Source organism: Festucalex cinctus, chromosome 6 (genome assembly GCF_051991245.1).
Source record: "Festucalex cinctus isolate MCC-2025b chromosome 6, RoL_Fcin_1.0, whole genome shotgun sequence".
Classification (NCBI taxonomy): domain Eukaryota; kingdom Metazoa; phylum Chordata; class Actinopteri; order Syngnathiformes; family Syngnathidae; genus Festucalex; species Festucalex cinctus.
In genome coordinates this window covers 1,659,949-1,681,211 of record NC_135416.1, presented here as the reverse complement: position 1 = coordinate 1,681,211, position 21,263 = coordinate 1,659,949, and the positions used below count along the sequence as shown (strand labels likewise).

General features: G+C 41.5%; 1 protein-coding gene across 6 annotated transcripts in view; it reads right to left on the bottom strand.

Moving 5' to 3' along the window:
* Positions 1-21,033, bottom strand: part of radil (Ras association and DIL domains) — a 29,061-nt gene extending 8,028 nt beyond the window's left edge. For 2 of the 6 annotated variants that reach the window (XM_077524479.1, XM_077524484.1), the window contains exons 1-15: positions 20,686-21,033; positions 17,931-18,025; positions 17,750-17,859; positions 16,217-16,730; positions 14,566-14,679; positions 13,031-13,146; positions 12,787-12,957; positions 11,558-11,872; positions 9,152-9,467; positions 8,885-9,015; positions 7,791-7,828; positions 7,081-7,232; positions 5,227-5,339; positions 4,464-4,580; positions 3,105-3,228 (exon numbers count right to left, since the gene is read on the bottom strand). In XM_077524479.1, coding sequence (XP_077380605.1) covers positions 3,105-3,228; positions 4,464-4,580; positions 5,227-5,339; positions 7,081-7,232; positions 7,791-7,828; positions 8,885-9,015; positions 9,152-9,467; positions 11,558-11,872; positions 12,787-12,957; positions 13,031-13,146; positions 14,566-14,679; positions 16,217-16,730; positions 17,750-17,833 — 2,305 coding nt within the window. In that variant the 5' untranslated portion in view covers positions 17,834-17,859; positions 17,931-18,025; positions 20,686-21,033. Of the gene's footprint in view, positions 1-3,104; positions 3,229-4,463; positions 4,581-5,226; positions 5,340-7,080; positions 7,233-7,790; positions 7,829-8,884; positions 9,016-9,151; positions 9,468-11,557; positions 11,873-12,786; positions 12,958-13,030; positions 13,147-14,565; positions 14,680-16,216; positions 16,731-16,832; positions 16,997-17,749; positions 17,860-17,930; positions 18,026-20,529; positions 20,665-20,685 lie in introns of those variants that run through there. The other 4 variants (XM_077524481.1, XM_077524480.1, XM_077524485.1 and 1 more) reach the window with 4 other exon arrangements.
* Positions 21,034-21,263: the final 230 nt, after the last annotated feature.

Here is a 21,263-nt window from a genome sequence, read left to right as displayed (position 1 = left end):
GACTCATATTTTTCTAAATATATTTCAGTGTTTTTATTTTTATTTATTTTTTTTTACAAAATATCGTTTTTGGCTTTTATAAAAATGACTCATATTGTCCATTGCACTACTCATAAAACAACATTACATGAAATGCATTTTTTTTTATTTTATTTTTTTAAATATGACCTTTGAATGCGTATTGATCGTTCCTTGCTAATATATTGCCGGCACACAAGCGCACGTGCGGCTGAAGCTTCTTTTAGCCGCTTGACTAAATGACTAAAGATTGAGCGACTGCTGCCATTTGATGAAAAAGCACTTGGGAAAATTTGCCGCCATATGTCTCGGACACGCACGCGCGCGCACGCGCGCACACTCTCGCGTAATAGGCTTACGTCTCGGCATACGGTAATCTAAGGACGCGCAGACGAGACGTCGCTTGACCTCCCTTGCAAAAAAAGGTGTCATAAAGCTCGGCCGCGACTTGCGTTGCGCGCGCGCGCCAAAACAAAAGAGCCGCGCGAGCTAACGCTAATCTATTTAGCGGGTGAAAGCGCAATACAATTAGCCGCTAAAGTTGAGAGGGTTGAAAGTCTTCACAATGCTTCCATTTCCACCATTTTGTTATAAAATGTGAGGGGGAAAAAAAAGGTCAATTGGTCATGTTTTAGATAAATAAATCAATAAATAAATTAACAAATAAATAAATATTCACACTGACATAACAATGGGCCAAATGTTGAGAAAAAAAAAAGTCATTAAATATATTATTCCAATTATTACATTTTAGGTAAGACTATTGATTTGAGTTTTTACACATTTACTATTTTATTTTTAACAGATTAATAAAAAAAAATTACCCGAAAAATATTTTAACATCGTCGTGATTGGGTGTCGTATAAAAATTTGAGGGAAAAAAATTATATCTTTAATTTTATTTTAGATCTACAATATATTAATTAATTAATTAATTAATTAATTAGCTAATAATATGTAAATAATAATATTTACATCTTATTATAAAATGTGAAGAAAAAAGGGGGGAATGTCAATTGGTCATATTTTAAATAAATAAACAAATAAATAAATAAATATTCACACTGACGTTACAATGTGCCAAATGTTGAGGAAAAAAAAAAAAAAAAGTCATTAAATATATTATTCCAATTATTCCATTTTGGGTAAGACTATTGATTTGACTTTTCACACATTTATTATTTTATTTTTAACAAAAATAAATAAATAAATAAAAAATATCCTAAAAATATTTTTACTTTGTCGTGATTGGGTGTCATATAAACATTTGAGGAAAAAATAAATATAAATAAATATATATAAATAAATATAAATAAATAAAAATTTCTTCTTCTTAAGAAATATTTACATTTCGTTAAAACTTATTTTTAACATTGTTATTACAGGGAAGAATTGGAATGTATTTATTTTATTAGAATTTATTTTTATTTTTTTTAATTCATTCATATTAATTAGAAAGTAGATTTTTGAGGAAAAATGTTATTTACTGTAACAAAATGTGGGGAAAAGTGAAGCGCCTCTTTCGGATGCGCTGCAGCCAGATGAGCACGTTTGTGTGTGCGTGTCCTGCAAACGTCAGCGTAACACTCAACATACACACGCGCGCACACACACACCCTCGCCTGTTACCATAGCGACAGAAACATCAATGAGCGACCGACGACGAGGAGCCAGACGGGACGTTCCCCTGCATTAATGCGAAGGTGTCGCTGTCCTCACTTTGCTGGCTAATGAAGACGTACGACGTGCGCGCGCGTGTGTGCGTGTTTGGAAATGTACTGGCAGGTTTGGTGAAGCAGCATGTGGCTCGGTAACTTTCAAAAATACATCCAGTTCCATATGACAACATCTGACTTGGTAGACATGTTGAGTTGATTAGAACAGCGGAAAAAATCTCAAGAAGCCATGTCGTAAACAAGTCCTCCATTTTGTTTTGAAGCGGCCATTTTAAAAGGTCATTTCGGCCGCCTCCAGCAGTCCTACGATTGGTCCAAATGTTTGAAAAATTCAACCCCCGTAGCCAGTTTGACTTTGAAATTGGGTATGCATGTCTGTATTGAGGAGACCCACAAAAACCAATTTAGCCAATTCCAAGCACACGAAGTCTGCCATCTTGGTTTGAAGACGGCATTTCAAGGTCAATTTGAGACATTTTCAAAGTTTGGAGTTTTCATTTGAAAATTCATCCTCAAAATCCAGTTGATCTTAGTAACATGACATTTGGTAGGCTTGTCTTATCTTGAGTGGACCCACAAAAAAAAAAAAAAAAAAAAGCTGAAAAAGCCTCAGCAATGCTTGTTTTAAAGTACTTTATAAATAAATTTGAGTTGAGTCATCAGGCTTATGCAGAACTTGCTGATGATGAGCTAATCATATACCAGTTGTGTTGGAGAAGGGAAACATTCAAAACTTGCAGAATTCCGGCCCTCGAGGACCGACTTTGCCCGCCAGTGGTCTAAGCCAAACTTTTTCCTCTGAGGGCCACATACAGAAAAATAGAAAGCTGCAAGGGCCACTTCGATTTTTTTTGTTTTTAGTTATTTATTAACACATTCACTGCCAGACCAGCAAAAAAATGCATCATTTGACGTCTTTTTCCGACAATGGCAGTGAATGAATTAAACATGGTAGGCATGTCTATCATGAGTAGAAATTTGCTCCCAAATTTGAAGTGCGTTCGTTCATTCGACAGATGGTTTGGCATCTCTGCTTGCAGCTTACACATTTTTGATGACTCGCAGTTAAGACCGAAGCAGCCTAACGAGGCTTTGACCTTTTCCCCGTCATGCTGCTTTCCTCCCTCTGCTTCATTCAATCAAGACCTCCTCTTCCCACTCCCACATGGAAAAAGGAGGAGGAGGAGGAGGAGGGGGAAGGCTGATGGGAATTAGAGAGCAGATAGGAAGGGAAGGACAACAGAGGACAAATCTGGATTCTCTCCCCCGACCCCGCCCGACGTCTCCCTCGCCTCAAGTCAAACTTGCTGACAAGGACGCTCCCCTAACAGCTTGCGCGCCTCCTCGGGGAAAGGTCTCGCGGAGGTGAGAGCCCCCCCACCCCCCTCCCCCCGGTGGTCCCCATGTTACCTTTGTCCATCAGCTGGTTGAAGAGCGACACGTTGGAGAAGAAGAAGAGGTAAGCGAACATCTGCGCCTGGATCTCCGGGTGGACCTGGTAACCCTGCAGCAACTCCTGCGCGCTCTGGAACACCTGCGCACGCACGCACGCACGCACGCACGCACGCACGCACACATGAATCCAAAAAAATGGAAACAATTCAAACTCACCTGGAATCGAATCCAGGCAATCGAGTGCGATAAAGACTTATTTTATTTGGTTGTATTTTGAAGTACGGAATTACATTTCAAATCATTTGTTCATATTTATGTATTGGATTTTAAGTGCTTATTAACTCATTCCCTCCCAGCCATTTTCAGTGAAGTAACCCCCCCTCTGGATTTGGACTGATTTTGCAAGGCCCACAGAATATTGTGTTTGATTGGTATAAAAACATGGAAGCTACCAAAAGAAAGACTAGCATCTCTTTTTTTTCATCCGGATTTTTTTTTGCAGCAATTAGCATTAGAACGCAGTTAAGTTTCATCACATTGACAAAAAGAGCTTATTGCAACATGATCCTGGTTGATCTCTTATACTCTGCTGCCACCTGCTGGTCATTTTTGTAATAACTACCATTGCTTTAAGCCAACTCTTCATATCAGAAGCTGCATCAAAGCCTTCTGTATGCCCTTGTATTAAAAAAAAACAAAAAACAAAAAAACAAAAAAACGTATAAATACGTTTTTGGTAATGATGGACAAAGTATTAAAAAAACATTTACATGGTTTTGGGTTTGAATGAGTTAATTTATTCATTATGAAAATGTTTTGCAATGTATTTTGTTTTGATTATTTCATTTGTATTTTAAAATACATTTAATTATGTTATTTGATTATTTTTAGGTGTCTTTAATATCATGTAACAATTTTAATTTACAATGTTAAGCAAAACAAAGGGAAATAAGAACAAATAAATACTCAATAATATATAACAAAACGTACAATGTGATAAATGTAAATGTAAATACTCTCCTTAATAATAATCAGCTCATTTTATTTGCATTTAAAAGTATTTCTTAATTTGCATTTAATTAAAATTTGGGGTATTCAATCATGACAAAGTAAAATTAAGTAATTTATTTTTCATTTTATATTTAATGTAAATTTTAAATAAGTATCAAAATCAAGTAACTATTTTTTAAATACTGGACAACAATAAAAAAGAAGTAATAAAAATTTACTTCATTTCTATTTACAGAGAAAAAAAAGCAAATGTAAACGTTGCATAATAAGGAACCCATTTAAAGCTTTTCTCATTGAATGTAATTGTTTCTTGGCTTTTTTTTTTTTTTTTTATGATTCATAAAGATGATGAATCGGATTTACCTGTAGGACCCTTCGGACCGGCTCCGGGAAGCCGACGCCTCCTTTCCAGCACGGCTCCGAGCTGTCCACCGGGAACGGGTTGCAGTCCAGGAGACCCGGCAGGACCACGTACAGAGCCTGCGCACGTGTAAAAAAAAATAACAAAAACAAAAAACGCACGGAAGACGTCGTACGTACGGTGAATCCGATTTCCGTCCTGGATCCCACAAAAACAACAAAATTGTACTCAAATGTCTACAAAAACACACAGAAAAACTCAAAACACGTATTAGCTTCACTGAAGACTAAATTGTCTTTGATGTTCATTTAAAGATATATGTCAGGTTAATTGAAGACTCATTTGAATACCATAAATTGTCCGATATTTACTAGAATATTCAAAACAGTCTTTGATGTTTAATAAAACACAAATGTTGTCTTTGTTTACTAAAACTCTGAATTGTCTTTGATGTTCATGAAAAAAAAAAAAAATTACTTGAAGACTAAACTCTCTTTGATGCTCATGAAAACGAGGTACGCCATTTTTGTGACTGACTGAATGGTCTTTGATGTTCACTAAAACACGTATGACAGGTCAACTACAGAATACCACGTTTGTGTTGTTAACAAAAACACACTAAGTAGTCTTTGATGTTACCTAAAACATAAAATTGCTTTTGAGGTTAATGATTTGATTTGTTGAAAATTGAATCGCCTCTGATGTTTACAGACACATGTAGGTTAGTGTTGAGATATTAAAAAAAACAAAAAAAAACATACGCACCTTGGTGATGTAGTAGACGCACTGCTGGAAGGTGTACATGATGACTTCCTCCAAGATGCTCATGGCCTCCTCGTTGGCCGAGATGGTCGCCGACAGCAGCGACTCCTTCGAGCCTGCGACGCAAGAAAACGCCGACATTTTACCAGCAAGCACTATTCGGGGAAAACCACATGTTTTAATCAGAAATCTCAAAGACAATGTGTCTGATTTAGTAACATCAAAGACACTCTTCAGTGGATCGAACACACTGGAAGGCAATCAGGAACTTAACATACATTGTTTGAATTAACATTAAGGACTATTTAGTGTGTTTGGTGAAGTTAATGTAGGTGTTTTCCTAAACATCAAAGACAATTTAAGTCACTATCGAACCTAATTTTTTCCTGATTATCAAAGTCAAATTTGAGCTTCAACAAACCTAATGTGCATGTTTTATGGAACGTGAAAGATAAATTAGAAGCTTAAGCAAACTAATGTAAACATCAAAGACAAGGCATTCTCTTGAATCATAATCAGAATTGAAGGAAGGAATTTGTCTCAGAATTTGAATGAACATATGTACGTTTCATGAACATCAAAGACAATTTAAAGTCTTCAGCAAATGTGAGCTTTTTTTTTTTTTAAAAACATTAAAGACCATTTCTAGTCTTCAACACAACTACTGTGTTTTAGGGAACATCAAAGACTTGTACATTCAATTGTAAACATCAACAACAAAGACAACCAACCAACCAACCTGATATTTTTTCAAAACATCAATGACACTATACTTTGAATCATCAGTTAATTTAAGCATTTTGGAAACATCAAAGACAAGGAAGTTTTTTGAATTATCAAACATGTCTTCACTAACACAGCAAACATGACATACATTGTTTTTTATACATCAAAGACCATGTTGAGTCCTAACCACAACTTGGGTTCTAGAGAACATCAAAGACGTGCGCCTTTGACAAATTTTGTAAGCTTCAAAGACAATTTAGTCGTCAATGAACCTGATGTAATTTTCTTTCCTAAACATCAAAGACACTTTGATTCATCCATTAACCTAAGCATTTTTGAAACATCAAAGACAAGATCAAAGAAAATTTTGAGTCGTCAACAAACATGACACATTTTCTTAAACAGCAAAAACCTGGTCTTCAACAGATCTAACTCAGGTGTTAACATCAAAGATGTGCGTCTTTGACTAACAAATTTTGGAAGCATCAATGACAATTTCGTCTTCAACAAACATGATGTCATTCCCCCCCCCCCCTAAACGTCACTTTTGAGTCATCGGGTGAACTGAGGCGTCTTTGTAAATATCAAAGACAAGGTCGATTTTCTTTTTTGAACGATCAAGCAAGCGTACCTTGTAGGGGTGTTAAAAAAAATCGATTCGGCGATATATCGCGATACTACATCGCGCGATTCTCGAATCGATTCAATAATCGGCAGAATCGATTTTTTTTTTGATTTTTTTTTAATTTTTTTTTAGGATTCACACCTTGAGCATGGAAGAATGTTATATGAACGGCACATTAAGCCTTAATATTTTTATTTTAATGCTGTTCAAATGTGAAACAGATTGCAAACTGTTTGTGTACAGTGGCTCACGGTTATAAGCCTCAAGTTTTAGATAAATATATTCATACAAATCTTACAGTGTACATGTACAAATTTACTGATAGTATTTTCTAAATTTGAATGGAAAAAAATCGCAACAATCGACTTATAAATTCGGATCGGGATTAATCGGTATCGAATCGTGACCATTCGTATCGGGATTAATCGGTATCGAATCGAATCGTGACCTGTGAATCGTGATACGAATCGAATCGTCAGGTACTAGGCAATTCACACCCCTAGTACCTTGCATGGTCTCCATGTTGTGCGTGTACGACGGCGCCCTCTGCTGAATGAAGTAAAGGATCTCGATGGAGTTGGACATCCAGAAGAAGATGGTCTGCAAGTCCGGGATCAGGTCCGAGATGTTGAGCAGCGACAGCGACGCCGGGTCCTGGCTGCAACATCCGTTTACGAGAGGGGTCAAGATGATTGACGGATGTCAAGCGGGTTTGAATTGGTCCAGATTGGTCACATACACACAAACATGGAAACATGCAAAGTAGGGCTGCACGATATTGGAAAAACATGCGATATGCGATATACTTGCTGAACATAGCGATATCGATATTATTGCGATATTTAACATGTACCTAAAGAAATTACATTTTTGTTACCTAATGAAAGAAAAACATTTTTCATGTGGCAAAATAAGCAACCTTAATGTAATCTTAGTTAATTAATTGGAATTATGTCTTGATAATTTTCAACTATTGAATGGCGATGCACAATTTAGTTAGCATCTGACTGGTCAAATTCATATAAAAAGCATAAAATTCCATAGCAAACTTATTGCATGCCTTTGCAATATGCATATTGCAAGGGCCAATATCGCGATATCGATATTTTTTCGATATATTGTGCAGCCCTAATGCAAAGACACAAAAACACATACACACACAAGCAAGCAGGCTCGCACACACTTTTTTATGCGCAAGACGGAAAACGATACTCACTGCTGAGCTTGCTTCTGAGCTAATTCCTTTGTCTTTTCCTGCAAAGCATGCACACACGCGCGCGGGCTCATTAAAGTTTAAGCATGGACGTAGGAGACACTTGACCAGAAAAAAAAAAACAAAACAAAAAAAAAAAAAAAAAACAAAACACTGCCTTCATTTTGCTTGAGTGTCTAAAACATGAAACATGATATATCCATATAAACGTTTTGTTTTGTTTTTTAATTAATAAATATTTATTTCGTGTTAATCATGTTAATTACTTTGTTGACTCCCAATTCCGACACGGACAAATTATTTTATGGACCATAGAAAAAATTTGAAATTCAACATTTTTCAGAAATAATTATTTTTTGAGGAGGAGAAGAAGAAGAAAAAGAGAAAAAGATAGAGGAGAAGAAGAAGAAGAAGATGGAGAAGAAGAAGAAGAAGAAGATGGAGGAATTGTAGAAGAAGATGGAGGAGAAGAAGAAGAAGTAGAAGAAGATGGAGGAGAAGAAGAAGAAGTAGAAGAAGATGGAGAAGATGGAGGAGGAGAAGAAGAAGAAAAAGATGGAGGAGAAGAAAAAGAAGATGGAGGACAAGAAGAAAATGGAAGAGAAGAAGAAGATGGAGAAAAAGAAGAAGTAGAAGAAGAAGGTGGAGAAGAAAAAGAAGAAGAAGATGGAGGAGAAGAAGAAGATGGAGAACAAGAAGAAAATGGAAGAGAAGAAGAAGATGGAAGAGAAGAAGAAGATGGAGAAGAAGAAGATGGAGGAGAAGAGGAAGATGGAGGAGAAGAAGAAGATGGAGTAGAAGAAGAAGAAAAAGATGGCGGACAAGAAGAAAATGGAAGAGAAGAAGAAAATGGAGAAGAAGAAGATGGAGGACAAGAAGATGGAGTAGAAGAAGAAGAAGAAGAAGATGGAGTAGAAGAAGATGGAGTAGAAGAAGAAGAAAAAGATGGAGGACAAGAAGAAAATGGAAGAGAAGAAGAAGATGGAGGAGAAGAAGATGGAGGACAAGAAGAAAATGGAAGAGAAGAAGAAGATGGAGAAGAAGAAGAAGAAGAAGATGGAGAAGGAAAAGAGAAGGCCAGGCAGCCGGCAACTGACCCAGGCGACGGTCTGAATCCGCCGGACGATCTTGAGCAGCAGTTTCCCGAAGCTTCCCGGCGGGAAGGTGGAGGCCGAGTGTTGGATGCACAAACACAAAAGGTACGCCGGCGTCAGCTTGTGGTCGTCGCCTGACAGCAATGACACGAACGGGACAAATTATCTTTGATGTTCTTTGCAAAAAAATTGATGTTTACATTAACACATGCATTGGGTTTACTGAAGATTCTCATTTACGGAAAAAAAAAAAAAAAAAAGTCATGTTACCTCCAGGTTCGATGAGGGACATGATGCGGTTGAGCAGCTGGTCCTCGTGAGCCGGCTCAAACTCCAACTGCAGCTTCCTCTTCTGCCCTCCTCTTCCTCCGTCCGTCCCGGCCACCGTCCCGCCGCCGCGAGGTTTGACGGGGTGCGGCCTGAAGCTGCGCCGCGCCGGCGCCGTCGCGGTGGCCGGCTTGTCTTTGAGCGCTGAGCCGCACAGCTTGCACGTGCCGCCCTCCTCCGGCCCGCCGTCGTAGAGCTGGCCAAGGCTGCGGAGGCGTGCCAGGGTCTGCGCGGGTAAAGGCTTGGCGCCCGTGGGGTCCTTGGACCAAGAAGATAGACGATTAGAAAAGGCGCATCGAAATGATGCTCTTCAACGTTCCTAAAACAAACAAAAAAATCACAAACTATTCTTCACTAATCGTATTGACATCAGCCACCGAATGACTAAATCAACTCGAATGGGTTCCTGAAAGTTCTTTTGCCAGTAAATGGAGTATACTTGTACAGTATTTTATCTCAATCACGTTTACCAAGCTATATTCACGGAACCTACGCTGGAAAACGCCAAAATAAAGAAGGTTTGTTCTCTTTGCTCCCATTTTAAATCCTTATATATTGCTACTAGCCTCATCCAAGCTAGCGCTAAGCTAAGCTAAGTCTCTCAGGTCCAGTGGCAAAGTTTGCAAACTCTCTTTCATTTGTTGATAGTTTGACATTAGCAAGCTAAAGCGAAGCGTTAGCCAGCCAAAAATCCTTGTTGCTACGACGGCGTTAGCTGGCCAACTGCGAAGCGTTAGCCGAGGAAATATTTCTGTTGCGAGCATGGCGTTAGCCTGCCAACAGCAAAGCGATAGTGGCCAAATATTTCTGTTGCGAGCTTGGCGTTAGCCTGCCAACAGCGAGGCATTAGCCGGCCAAATATTTGCATTGCTAGCTTGGCGTTAACCAGCCAACAGCGAGGCATTAGCCGGCCAAATATTTGCATTGCTACCACAGCGTTAGCTGGCCAACAGTGCGGCATTAAATGGCCAAATATTTGCGTTACTAGCATGGCGTTAGCCACTCAACAGCGAAGCAATAGCAACCAAATATTTCTGTAGCTAGCATAGCGTTTGTCATGACTATGGTCATGTAAGGGTTATGCTTGGGTCATGACCGTGAGGTCAAGTGTCTGTTTTGAACTGATGTAACCAGCATCTAGTTTTAACTGGTAAGACGCTATGTGATGTCAGGAATCTTTAATCTCATTATCTAGTCAACAGCCAATCAAATGATTCCATGTCAGTCATGTTACCCACATTTCTAGCCACAACCAATCAGACTGATTTGCTGTCTATATAAGCCTGTCTGAGGAGTGTGTGTTTTTGTCAGATTATTACGTCTGTTCCTCTGTGCACCTCCACAGCCCAAGTTAGCTTAGCGTCTCGCAATTCTCGTTGTTTCTCGTCTAGTCAACTTGTGTGACTAAAGAGTCAAAGTCTTATTTGCATCTGCGTTTTTGGGATCCAACTTCAGAACATAGCAGCGTTAAGCCTAATTTATGCCTCCACGTTTGCTCTCGCGTCGATGAGCGCCGTCGATCACATGATCGACGGCGCTCATGAATTTTAAGTGCCGCGTCGCTCGTGGCCGGGTGACGTGCACACGTCGCCAATCCTTGGACGCCGTAGATGGCGGGGCGTAGCTCGCTTCTGATTGGTCCGTTCGATGGCGTTTTTTCTTTTTTTTTCTCTCTCTCTCTCCCCGCCCCCCGCCCAGATAGTTTCCGTGAAGGCAACTGCGGCGCAAATCGACTTCCCTGCTCGGAGACCACGGCTGTGCATGTGGATATGTGCCTGGGACGAGAGGCGGAAAACAACAATAACAAAACAAAAAAAAACTGTGTTCGCTAAGCGCACGGCTGTTGTGTTTTGGCGAGTTTACGGCCGACACCGGTGCAAATTGGCAATAATTAATTGCCACGGTGATGAACTTACTCTCCCCCCGGCTTTGTTTCGTGTTTCTGAATTAAATTGAACTTCCTGAATCCGTCATAAAATGCAGAGGAATCGCCACTCTGTGGCGGCCCAGCCATAGTGCCAGCGGGACTTGGTGTGAAACTCCAGCAGACACCGATGTGTATTGCGCACAAGTCGGAAGGCAAACGCACGAGCGGAGCTCCAACGTGACGCCTCGACGCGAACCTCTCGCAGAAGCATACTGAGGCCTTTAGCCTGCCAAAAGCGAGGCATTAGCTGGCCAAATATCTACGCCTCGCCATGCGCTTGACTGAACTGTGAACGTAGCGTTCACGCATGTACACTCACTATTTAGATACGCCTGATCCGGCGTTCTTTTTCAGCGGCCAATGCGCTACTCAATTCGAGTCACCATCGATTTGTGCACAACCCTACTTATATAAAAGCTTGCCTTGTACAGGAAGATGTAGTGTGCGCCGAAGGAGAGCAGGTCGCCATGTCGTAGCGTGGTGGAGCGCTCGCAGCGGGAGAAGTTGACCAGCACGGTGGCGTCGAGGACGGGCTCCACCGCCACGCAGGACGAGCGCTGCGGGGCGTCCGGCTCCGGCTCGTCCGCCTTGGCGTGGCGGCGCGGGGCGGGCACGCGGCGCAGGCGGCAGTGAAGCGGCAGGACGTCGGGGGAGAAGAGGCAGATGTTGGGGCGAGCCGACGGCGTCTCCTGGCCCACCGTGTGCTGCTCGCGGTTCAACAGGTACACCAGGCAGTCCTGGGAAAGGCAGTCAGAACAATTGCAGTGTCTTTGATGTTGACAAAACTTGTTTACAAAGCTTGTTTATGTTGACGCTTCCAATAATTAAGACACAAAATTGTCTTTGACGTTTACAATAATACAAAATTGCTTAATAGCAAGCCAACATTAATAAGTACAAGGACTCTATTTATGCATTTTCATAAAAATCAACCCACTCAAAATTTTAATATCATTGACGCAAAAAAAACAATATTAGGCCTAATGAATGAATGTTGCAAGCTCAACTAAACCATGTCTGACATCTAGCGGTGAATAGTGATATTACAGCTTAAAACTAGATTTGAAGCACATTCGTAGTTCGGCACCCGCAAATTCACATATTTGCGTATTTTTTCTATATATATATTTTTTTTAATTATTATTTATAGTTTTTTTTCCCGATTTCTTTTTCCACATTTACCACTTGTTTTTCACGGAAAATTTACACTGAACGTTTATTAGTGTTTTCTAACAATTTTTGAAAAAAATAAATGTAAATAAATAATTGAAAAATTAGTAAACTCGTTTGCTACCAAAAACGTATAAATACGTTCTATTTTAAATGTTTTATGTGTGCCAAAGACGTGTTTATACATTTTTTGTTTGATACTAGAGCATACAGAAGGCTCTCAACTGCTTAGAACGGTTGAAGAAATGGTAGTTATTACACAAACGGCCAACAGGTGGCGGTAGAGCAAAAGAGATCAACCAGGGCCATGTTGAAAAAAGCTCTATTACTCAGAATTCTAAATAGATTTGTGAATAATGATTAAACCTAGCTATATTCTAATGCTAACAGCTACAAAACAGAAACAGATAGAAATATACTTTTTTTTTCTTTGACATCATTTCCGTCCCACTTTTCCTGCGTTGGTTTTGTCCCACCTCACCTGTTTGTTGTACCCCTGAAGCAACAGGAGGTGCGGCGACTGGTAGAGGGAGTGGCGCACGCCACCCTGCCCGGCGTCCTCCTTGTGGCGCCCGCCGGACGCCGCCTCTCGGCCCCGGTAGGGCCCCGGAAGGGTCGAGTAGTAACGTTTGGGCTCGTCGCCCACCGCCAACTTCACACGCACGCACACAGGATGAGACGTCAGGACGATTGACAGCTGGCAAAGCCGCCCGTCAAGGTCCCACCTGGTTGAGGCTGGTCTCGCTGAGGCTGCGACACAGGGACGAGTTGCTGGAGCGAGGCAAGGTCAGAGCCCCCTTGGCCCGGTTCCGCTGCAGCTTGCGGGCCTGAGCGTTGATGTCTAATCAAAGAGCGAGACGAGGAGACGCAATAAGAAAGACCACAGGTGCGACTGTTATTCATTATAGAAAAACAAAAATACAAGACTTGCGCTTTACATCGGCGCATTCAAGGCTTTAAAGAAAAACATGAATGATACAACTGCTAACATTAGCATCAACCAACAGCTGGAATACCTTCTCCTTGGTCTGGTTTTGTCGTAAAACAACAAGAAAAAAATGAATAAAACCATGAAACTTGGAGAATTATCCACTTAATTTAAATCCGACAGAACATGAAACAATGAAAAACGATGAAACTATGAGCAATGGCTTTGTTGTTAGCATTGTTTTTAGCATTAGCAGTCCACAGACTACGCTTTGTTGTACTGTCAAAAAATGTGAAACTTTTCCGCTCACAGATGGCGAAACCTGAAACAATAATAAACAATAAAACGCTAAAACATAAAACTGGCGAAATGATGATACGAGAGACAGCGATACGTGACAAGGTGAACAAAAGAGAAACGTATAACATTGTTATTAGCCTTGTTTTTAGCATTAGCATTTTTTGTCATTCAAAGAAAAACAACAAAGCGTGAAAATGCTGTTCGCAAAATGGCGATACGAGAAACAGCAATATGTAAAATGACGATACGAGACAGAGCGATACGTGACAAGGTGAACAAAAGAGAAACGTATAACATTGTTATTAGCCTTGTTTTTAGCATTAGCATTTTTGTACGATGAAAAAACAGCAAAACATGAAATGTTGGCGATACATAAAATGGTGATATGTAAAATGGCGATATGTAACCTGATGATACGAGAAACAGCGATACGTGACAAGCTGAATGAGAGAGACGCACATAGCATTGTTATTAGCCTTGTTTTTAGCATTAGCATTTTAGAGGTACGATGAAAATCAACAAAACATGAAATGTTCGTAAAATGGCGGTACATAAAATGGTGATATGTAAAATGGCGAAATGATGATACGAGAACAGGCGATATGTGACAAGGTGAACAAAAGAGAAACACTTAGCACTGTTATTAGCCTTGTTATTAGCATTAGCATTCCAAGTCCACAGACTGCTGTAATGCTTTCCTTTTTTTTTTTTTTTGGCCATAAATCATAAAACAACAAAATGTGGGGAAAAATGACACGTGTGGTGACACGTGACACAACAAAGTGAAAATGTTGCCTTCTTGATTTTTTTATTTTGACAGCTGGCGACAGTTTGAAAGCATGCGACCGACACCCACAGCACTTGGTATCGGTCTTTTTTTTTTTTTTTTTCCCCCCTTTTCATACCACTCATGCATTGACCAATGAGGTAATGGATGAGACGGCAACAGGAAGAAGACACATACATTTTGATGTGAAAGGGAAAGGGGGCGGGCAGGTTGGTCTCCATGGCGATGACTGACAGCCGGCCTACCTGAGGCCAGTCCCCCACCTTTGGAGCCCGACTGAGCAGCCCGAGCCGAGCGCAGAGGGGAGCTCCTTTGCATGCGACCCATTAGAGCCACCAGGAACTGGGGGGCTTTGGGCCCTACAGTGGGGTGGGAGGGGTTCAGAGGCTGAGAAAACACACACCCCCTCCAACCAAAAAAAAAAAAAAAGAGCACAACAGTACACACAAGCCGGCATCATGCACTTACTTGTTGAGACCCTTCCTGTGTCATTTTCGGACATGGGTTCTTGAGACTTTTTTTGTGGCTCTACTCATGATAGACATGCCTACCAAACTTCATGTCCCAAAATTCAATTGGATTTAGGGGCTGAATTTTCACCTCAAGAAAAAAAAAAAAAAAAAAAAAAAAAAAAAAAAACTCAACAGAGGGCGTTATCGGAAAAGATCCATGAGAATTAGCGAAAATGGCATGGCTCCATGAGCATTTTTTTTTTTTTTTTTTTTTGTGGGTCTACGAATTTCCCTAAGTGGCTTTGTAGACTGTAAAAAAAAAACACCATGGAGAGAATCTTGTTTACTTCAGGGGGTATTATCAAATCAAATGTTTCTCTTAGAAATGGCCAAAATGGAAGACTTCCTGACTGTTTTTGGGTATTGGTTCTTGAAATTTTTTTTGTGGGTCTACTTATGATAGACGTCTGCCAAGTTTCATATTCCTAAATTAAGATGGTTGGATTTTTTTCTTAACAATCATTTGGGGAATTGTCAAAATTGCAGTCTTCTTCTGTGTTTTGGGATATGTCTTCTTGAGACTTTTTTTGTGGGTCTACTCAAAATAGACATGTCTACTAAATGTAATGGTTGAACTGCCTTCTCAGGTCAATGATTTCTAAAATTTTAAGGGTGCTATCAAACAAAAAAAATTTTGTGGGGTTTACTCATAATAAACATGGATACCAAATTTCATGTCTGTGAATTAATCATTTTTGGGGGGTATTATCAAATCAAATGTTTCCATCCGAAATGGCCAAAATACAAGACTTCCTGAGTGTTTTTGGGCATGGGTTCTTGAGATTTTTTTTGTGGGTCTACTTATGATAGACACGTCTACCAAATTTCATATTCCTAAATAATGATGGTTTCGTGGTCTGTACGATTTTTTTTTTCAACATTCCTTTGGGGGATTGGTCACATTTGCAGTCTTCTGTGTTTTGGCGAACATCGTCTTGAGACATTTTTGTGGGTCTACTCATAATAGGCATATCTGCCAAATGTAATGGTTGAATTGCCTTCATCAGGTCAATTACTTCTAAAAACCCTAAGCTCGGCGCTATCAAACCAAAATGGCTGACTTCCTGTGCAGTTTTGTGCATGCCTTCTTGAGACTTTTTTGTGGGTCTACTCACGGTAGACATGCCTACCAAATTTCAGGATGTGAAGGTAGAATGCCTTCAGTAGGTAATTTTATGTTATTATTATTTTTTAACTCTGGAGGGCGCTACAGAGCCCAAAAAAAAGGACAATTCCAAGCAAAACTGAAGACTATGAGTTTTTGGGCATGGTTTCATGAGACTTTTTTTGTGGGTCTACTCGTGATAAACATTCCTTCCAAATTTCATAATGCTAAATGAAACTAGATTTGCACCGTTGTGTGTGTTTCTGTGTGTATGCTGACCGGCCGTGATGGTGTCCTTCTCCTTGGCGTTGAGCTCGTCCACCTCGGCTCTCCTCCGTAGCTCGAATCGCCTCGCGTGTCCTTCTCGCGGCTTCCACAACTCCTGCAGCAGCAGCGGCTTCTCGTTGTCGCCGAGCGCCCGGAGGCACTCGGTCCGCCACACGCCGCCGACGCCCTCCAGCCGTCCGATCACGTCGCACAGCACGTAGGCGTGGGCGGCCTCCTTGCTGAGCGAGTAGCGCTCCAGCGCCTCCTTGACCAGCTCCTGGGCGCTGGAGCGCGGCGTGGCCAGGACGCTCTTGTAGTTGGCGCCGGCGCAGATCTCGTCGCCGAAGATCTTCAGGACGCCCGGCGCCGAGCTCTGGGTGGAGAGCTCGGCCGGGTCGTCCTCCGGCCGCTCCGGGGGCTCGGTCGCCGAGCGCCGGTCGCCGCCGCCGCCGCCGCCGCCGCCGCGGGTGTTGGTTCCCGCTTCGGCCGGGACGCGGTCGCGGTAGCTCAGCGTGCGGTACAGAACCTGGCCGACACACACCGAACGGATAGTTCAGGACCTTGGTGTGCTGTTCATCAATCTCATTTATTAGCATTATTTATAGCATTAGTGAGGGCAATGTTTCACCATTTGTAGGTGCACTCGACCTAAAAGACGTTTCGACGGTTACGACCTTTCCGCCATTTTGGCCCCTCGTCCAAGTTGGGTTTCATGTGACGTCACGACAAGCGCCCAACCCCAGATGGTGGACAGGAAGTAATTTCCCCGTCGAAAAGAGTTTAGAAAATGCCGAAGTTTTGTGCTGTTTATGGCTGTACCAACCGGTCTTATTGAGAAAAAAAAAAGTTACTTCCGCGGCCTAAAAGTAGGAACCCATAAAGGTGAATTAAAAAGAAGATGGCAGACCTGGCTTAAAAACCTTCGTCTGAAATCCGGAGGAGCAAAGTCGGACAACGCTCGTAAATGCAGTGATCACTTCGTGACAGGTAAGCATACAGTAAAGAAACTACTTACATAGCTGAATAAAACTCAACAGGCCGGTGTGATATTACTGGAAACATAGCTAACCGTGATAATACTATGTGGAGTTTGTTCTACACCTTGTGTATCCATGCTAGGCGGCTGTGTCTTTGTTTTTAGCAATGCTAGCTAAGTTAGCTATCACAACGAGCGGTTCTTAAATTGAGGTCCTTCTTCCAGAAAGGCCACAACATATGTTTGACCTCCGAGAATGCATAACCTAATAGCAACACGTAGAAAATAGCAGGTAAAGTAACAGTTAGCCAGCTAGCTTGTAGCCAATGGTACCTTTTGTGTACATTTGAGTCAAAAAGAAGACATTTACTCATCCAAACAAAAACAAGACAGCTGTTATTTAGGGACACCGACAAGTTCAGACCTCTTTTTGAGGTTCAAGGCTTGCTTGTAGAGTTTAAGGTTTGAATTGGATTTTGGTAATCAGTTGTGATGGTTAAGGGAAATGCATTATGTCAATGAGATGTCCCCACTAAGACACAAAGACAAACGTGTGTGTGTGCTTGTACCTGTGTAAAGGTCCGGCTCTGGCGCTTTAGTCGGCTCTTGGAGGGCAGGGACATACTTGCCCCGGAGGAAGAACCGTAAAACATTTTTTTGCGCTGTCGGTTCTTTCACACTGCCGGTGACACACATACATTAGTGACACACATTTGTGCAGGGCGTGTGCGTGCGTGTGCATGTGTATACCTCGTTATAAATTCAGTTGCAAGCAATTAATCTCAGGATGCTCTTTTAATGACATTTCATTCCCAAGCCATTTTTTTCCCTCTTTGGCTGTTGAGCTGAAACACATTGAATTCATTTATTAAACAAAGATTTATTTATTTTTTTTTAACATCAGAATTGAATTATGCAATTATTATTATTTTTATACAAAGCCACAAAATGGCGACTTAAAAATTTGAAATTGGTGCCACAATATACGAAATAGTGGGCACGAAATACTAATTTGAACAACGTGGATGTCTGGGTGAGCAAATGGAGCGCACCTTTTCAACAATCTGTAACTTAGCAATTTGACGCAATTCTTGCTCCATTTGCCGACCCAGCTGTCCAGGAATGATATCATTAATATTTGTGGCCACAAAATACAAATTGTTAAAAAAAAAAAATCCCCCTAACACAACTTGCACCTCCTACAAAAGTAAATTTCAGGGCAAAAGGTGCGCTCCATTTGCTTACGTAACTATCCAGGAATTCCATTAATATTATTTTCATTTTGAAAAAAAATGTATTCTTTCAAATTCCCACATACGTTATTGTGATTTTTATTCTCCACACTTTTTTGCAATTTACACTGTTCAAATTTCAGCTAGCTTCAAAAATTGACGCCTTCCGGGGTGTATATATCGTCTGATTCCACATTACTTATAGTATTTGCACAATTTAACGTTTAATAACTTTTCCCCATTCATTTTCAATGGGACAGACGTTGAACTTTTTTTAAGTATCACTTTCCACGCCCACTTCCATACATATAACTTACCATTATTACCAGGTGTCTGATACTGCTCGGTGGCAGAGTTGGTAAAGCGCATTGTCCAGTAACCAGGAGGTCATAATTTCATAATTCATCTCTCAATTTACTTCATAAGCGTTCCACATGCATTCAAAATCTTAGCATTCAGCTTTCAGCATTCCGCCGCAATTTCTCCAGAAATTTCACTGAGTCTAGTTAGATCATAAAAATGTACCGTAATTTCCTTAGCTACATGTTAAATATCTCAATAATATCGATATCACTATATTCAGCAACTATATCGCATATCGTATGATATTACAATATCGTGCAAACCCGACTATAAATCGTGATACGGATCGAATCACTAGATGCTCGGCAATTGACACCCGTAGTAAACACCATCTTGTGGGTCACCAAGGCAAAATGGAGGCCTGTGTGTGTGCGTGGGTGGGAGGGGTTTGCCGTCGCCGGGTTTGAGTTAACTGCGGCCAAGTAGCCAGATTAGCGTGGATTAGCAGGCATTTAAAATAGTCACGTTATCCGGGCAGCAGGGAACGCTTGCAGAGTCAGCGGCAACAAACACCTCCGCCACTCCCCCTGCCCGCCCCGCCCCGCCCCGACCCCCATTTTGAGACTTCATTCAGGGACTCCCCACTGCAAATAGTAGGCAGGCATGGCAATGCTGAACTCTCCGCATTCGCACTCGAAAAAGTGTCTTGATGCACAACGGGGTCAGTGGGAATTCTTATTTTGACACTTACAGTTGTGCGAATGCCCGACCACCAGCGTTCATCTTACAAAGGATTTTGTTGTGCAAAAAAATGTCGATTCTTTCAGCATTCCACAACATCGTAAGTATTTAGCATTACCGTCAGTAAACGACTCTCGCAACATTCCCTCTCTAAAGGTTGCGACGATGCAAATTCTCAACTCAGCATTCACAGCATTTTGTGCACTAGTGTAAAATGTTTCAGCATTTTGACATATGAATGAACATCGTATCGCAATGTTTTGATGCATAGTTCCAAATGCGAATGCCCAATTCTCAGTGTTTACGTTACAAAGGGTTTTTAATGCGAAACGATTCATTATTATTAAAAAATGTGACAATTTAATGGCTGCTTTAACACAGTCACAGTTTTGTGGACGCTCAACTCTCAGCATTCACACTTGCTGTGGAGAGGGCGTGGCCTAGTCATCTCACAGCATTTACAGTTAGCGTTTTGACTTGACAGTAGCAGTCAAGGAAATTTTTGACTCTCCGCATTCTTATTATAACGTGATTTTGTGCAACAGTGTCACTGTAATTTCCTTCAATTTTCTTCATTTGATGCATTCGGCACTATTTAAGAGGCTTTCAGCATTCACTCAATGAAGGTTGTGAAAATGTGAATGCTCGACTCCCATCATTCCGCACAGTGACCACACGAGCATGAGTGGCTTGACTTCACTGTGTCTCAGCATGAATTTCAGCAACGTTTTGACACAGCAGCACTTGCGTGAATGCTCCACTATCAGCATTCACACCAACTGCTGTCAATTATTTTTCGCAATCCCACTTTTCGAGCTACATGTTCAGCATTACTGCAATAGTGTGAGTTAACGTGACTCCTTCAGCATTCACGTAATACAGGCTGCAGCAATGCGAAGCTCGACTCAATACAGTCAAATCTATTTTTAAGGTATTTTGCGCGTGTGCATTCATTCGATATTTTGACACAACAGCATTGCTTGTCTCTCAGCATTCACACTATTTAAAGGCTTTCCAACCCCCTCAGTATGTTGACCGGATGGTCGCTAGTGGCAACCGGCGGAGCGACGCACCGCGGCGGACGGTGCTCCGAAATTAATCCGCCGAGCAGGCGTCTTGCTAGGCGGAGGCGGAGGCGTGTAGCACCGATGCGGTCTCCCGAGACCAGCAGGTGTGTCGGATAAAGTACGCGGCCAGCCTCCGTCGTGAAGAACGTACTTGTGACGCACCTTACAAGCGGGACGTTTTACAGCAGGTGGATCAAATAGATCCAAAAAGTTGCCGTGGTGGTCCTCCTCCGCCGGTGGGTGTCTGCAATGCGCGGCTCCATGATGCTGGAGGCTCCTCCGAGGCTCTCATTCCGCACCCCCCGACTTTCCCTCAAAAGGACGGAAGGAGGCTTAACAACTGTCCGGTTCTCCCCGAAAAAAAAACAAAACAGCTCCGTCAACTCGGACAGCGACCAGCCGCGGTGATCCTCCGGCCCGGTGCGTACATCTCAGCCGCCTGGCCGGCAATGCCCACTGGCTCCCGGCAACCGCATTCCATCGTCGGCGGCAAGCTGAGAACCGAGTGGTGACGGAAATAGCCGAATGCACTTCGACACGCAGAGGTTGAAGTGCACGCGGAGACGGCAACCTCTTGTGGACAATAGCGGTAATGCACAGAAACATCATCATTATTATTATTATTATTTTATTATTATTTCTTACAATTACAATTTTTGAAGCAGGTTGATGCGGCGGGTGGCCATTAAATGCAAAACGCACATGAAAATAATTTAATTTTAACATTAAATAAATTCATT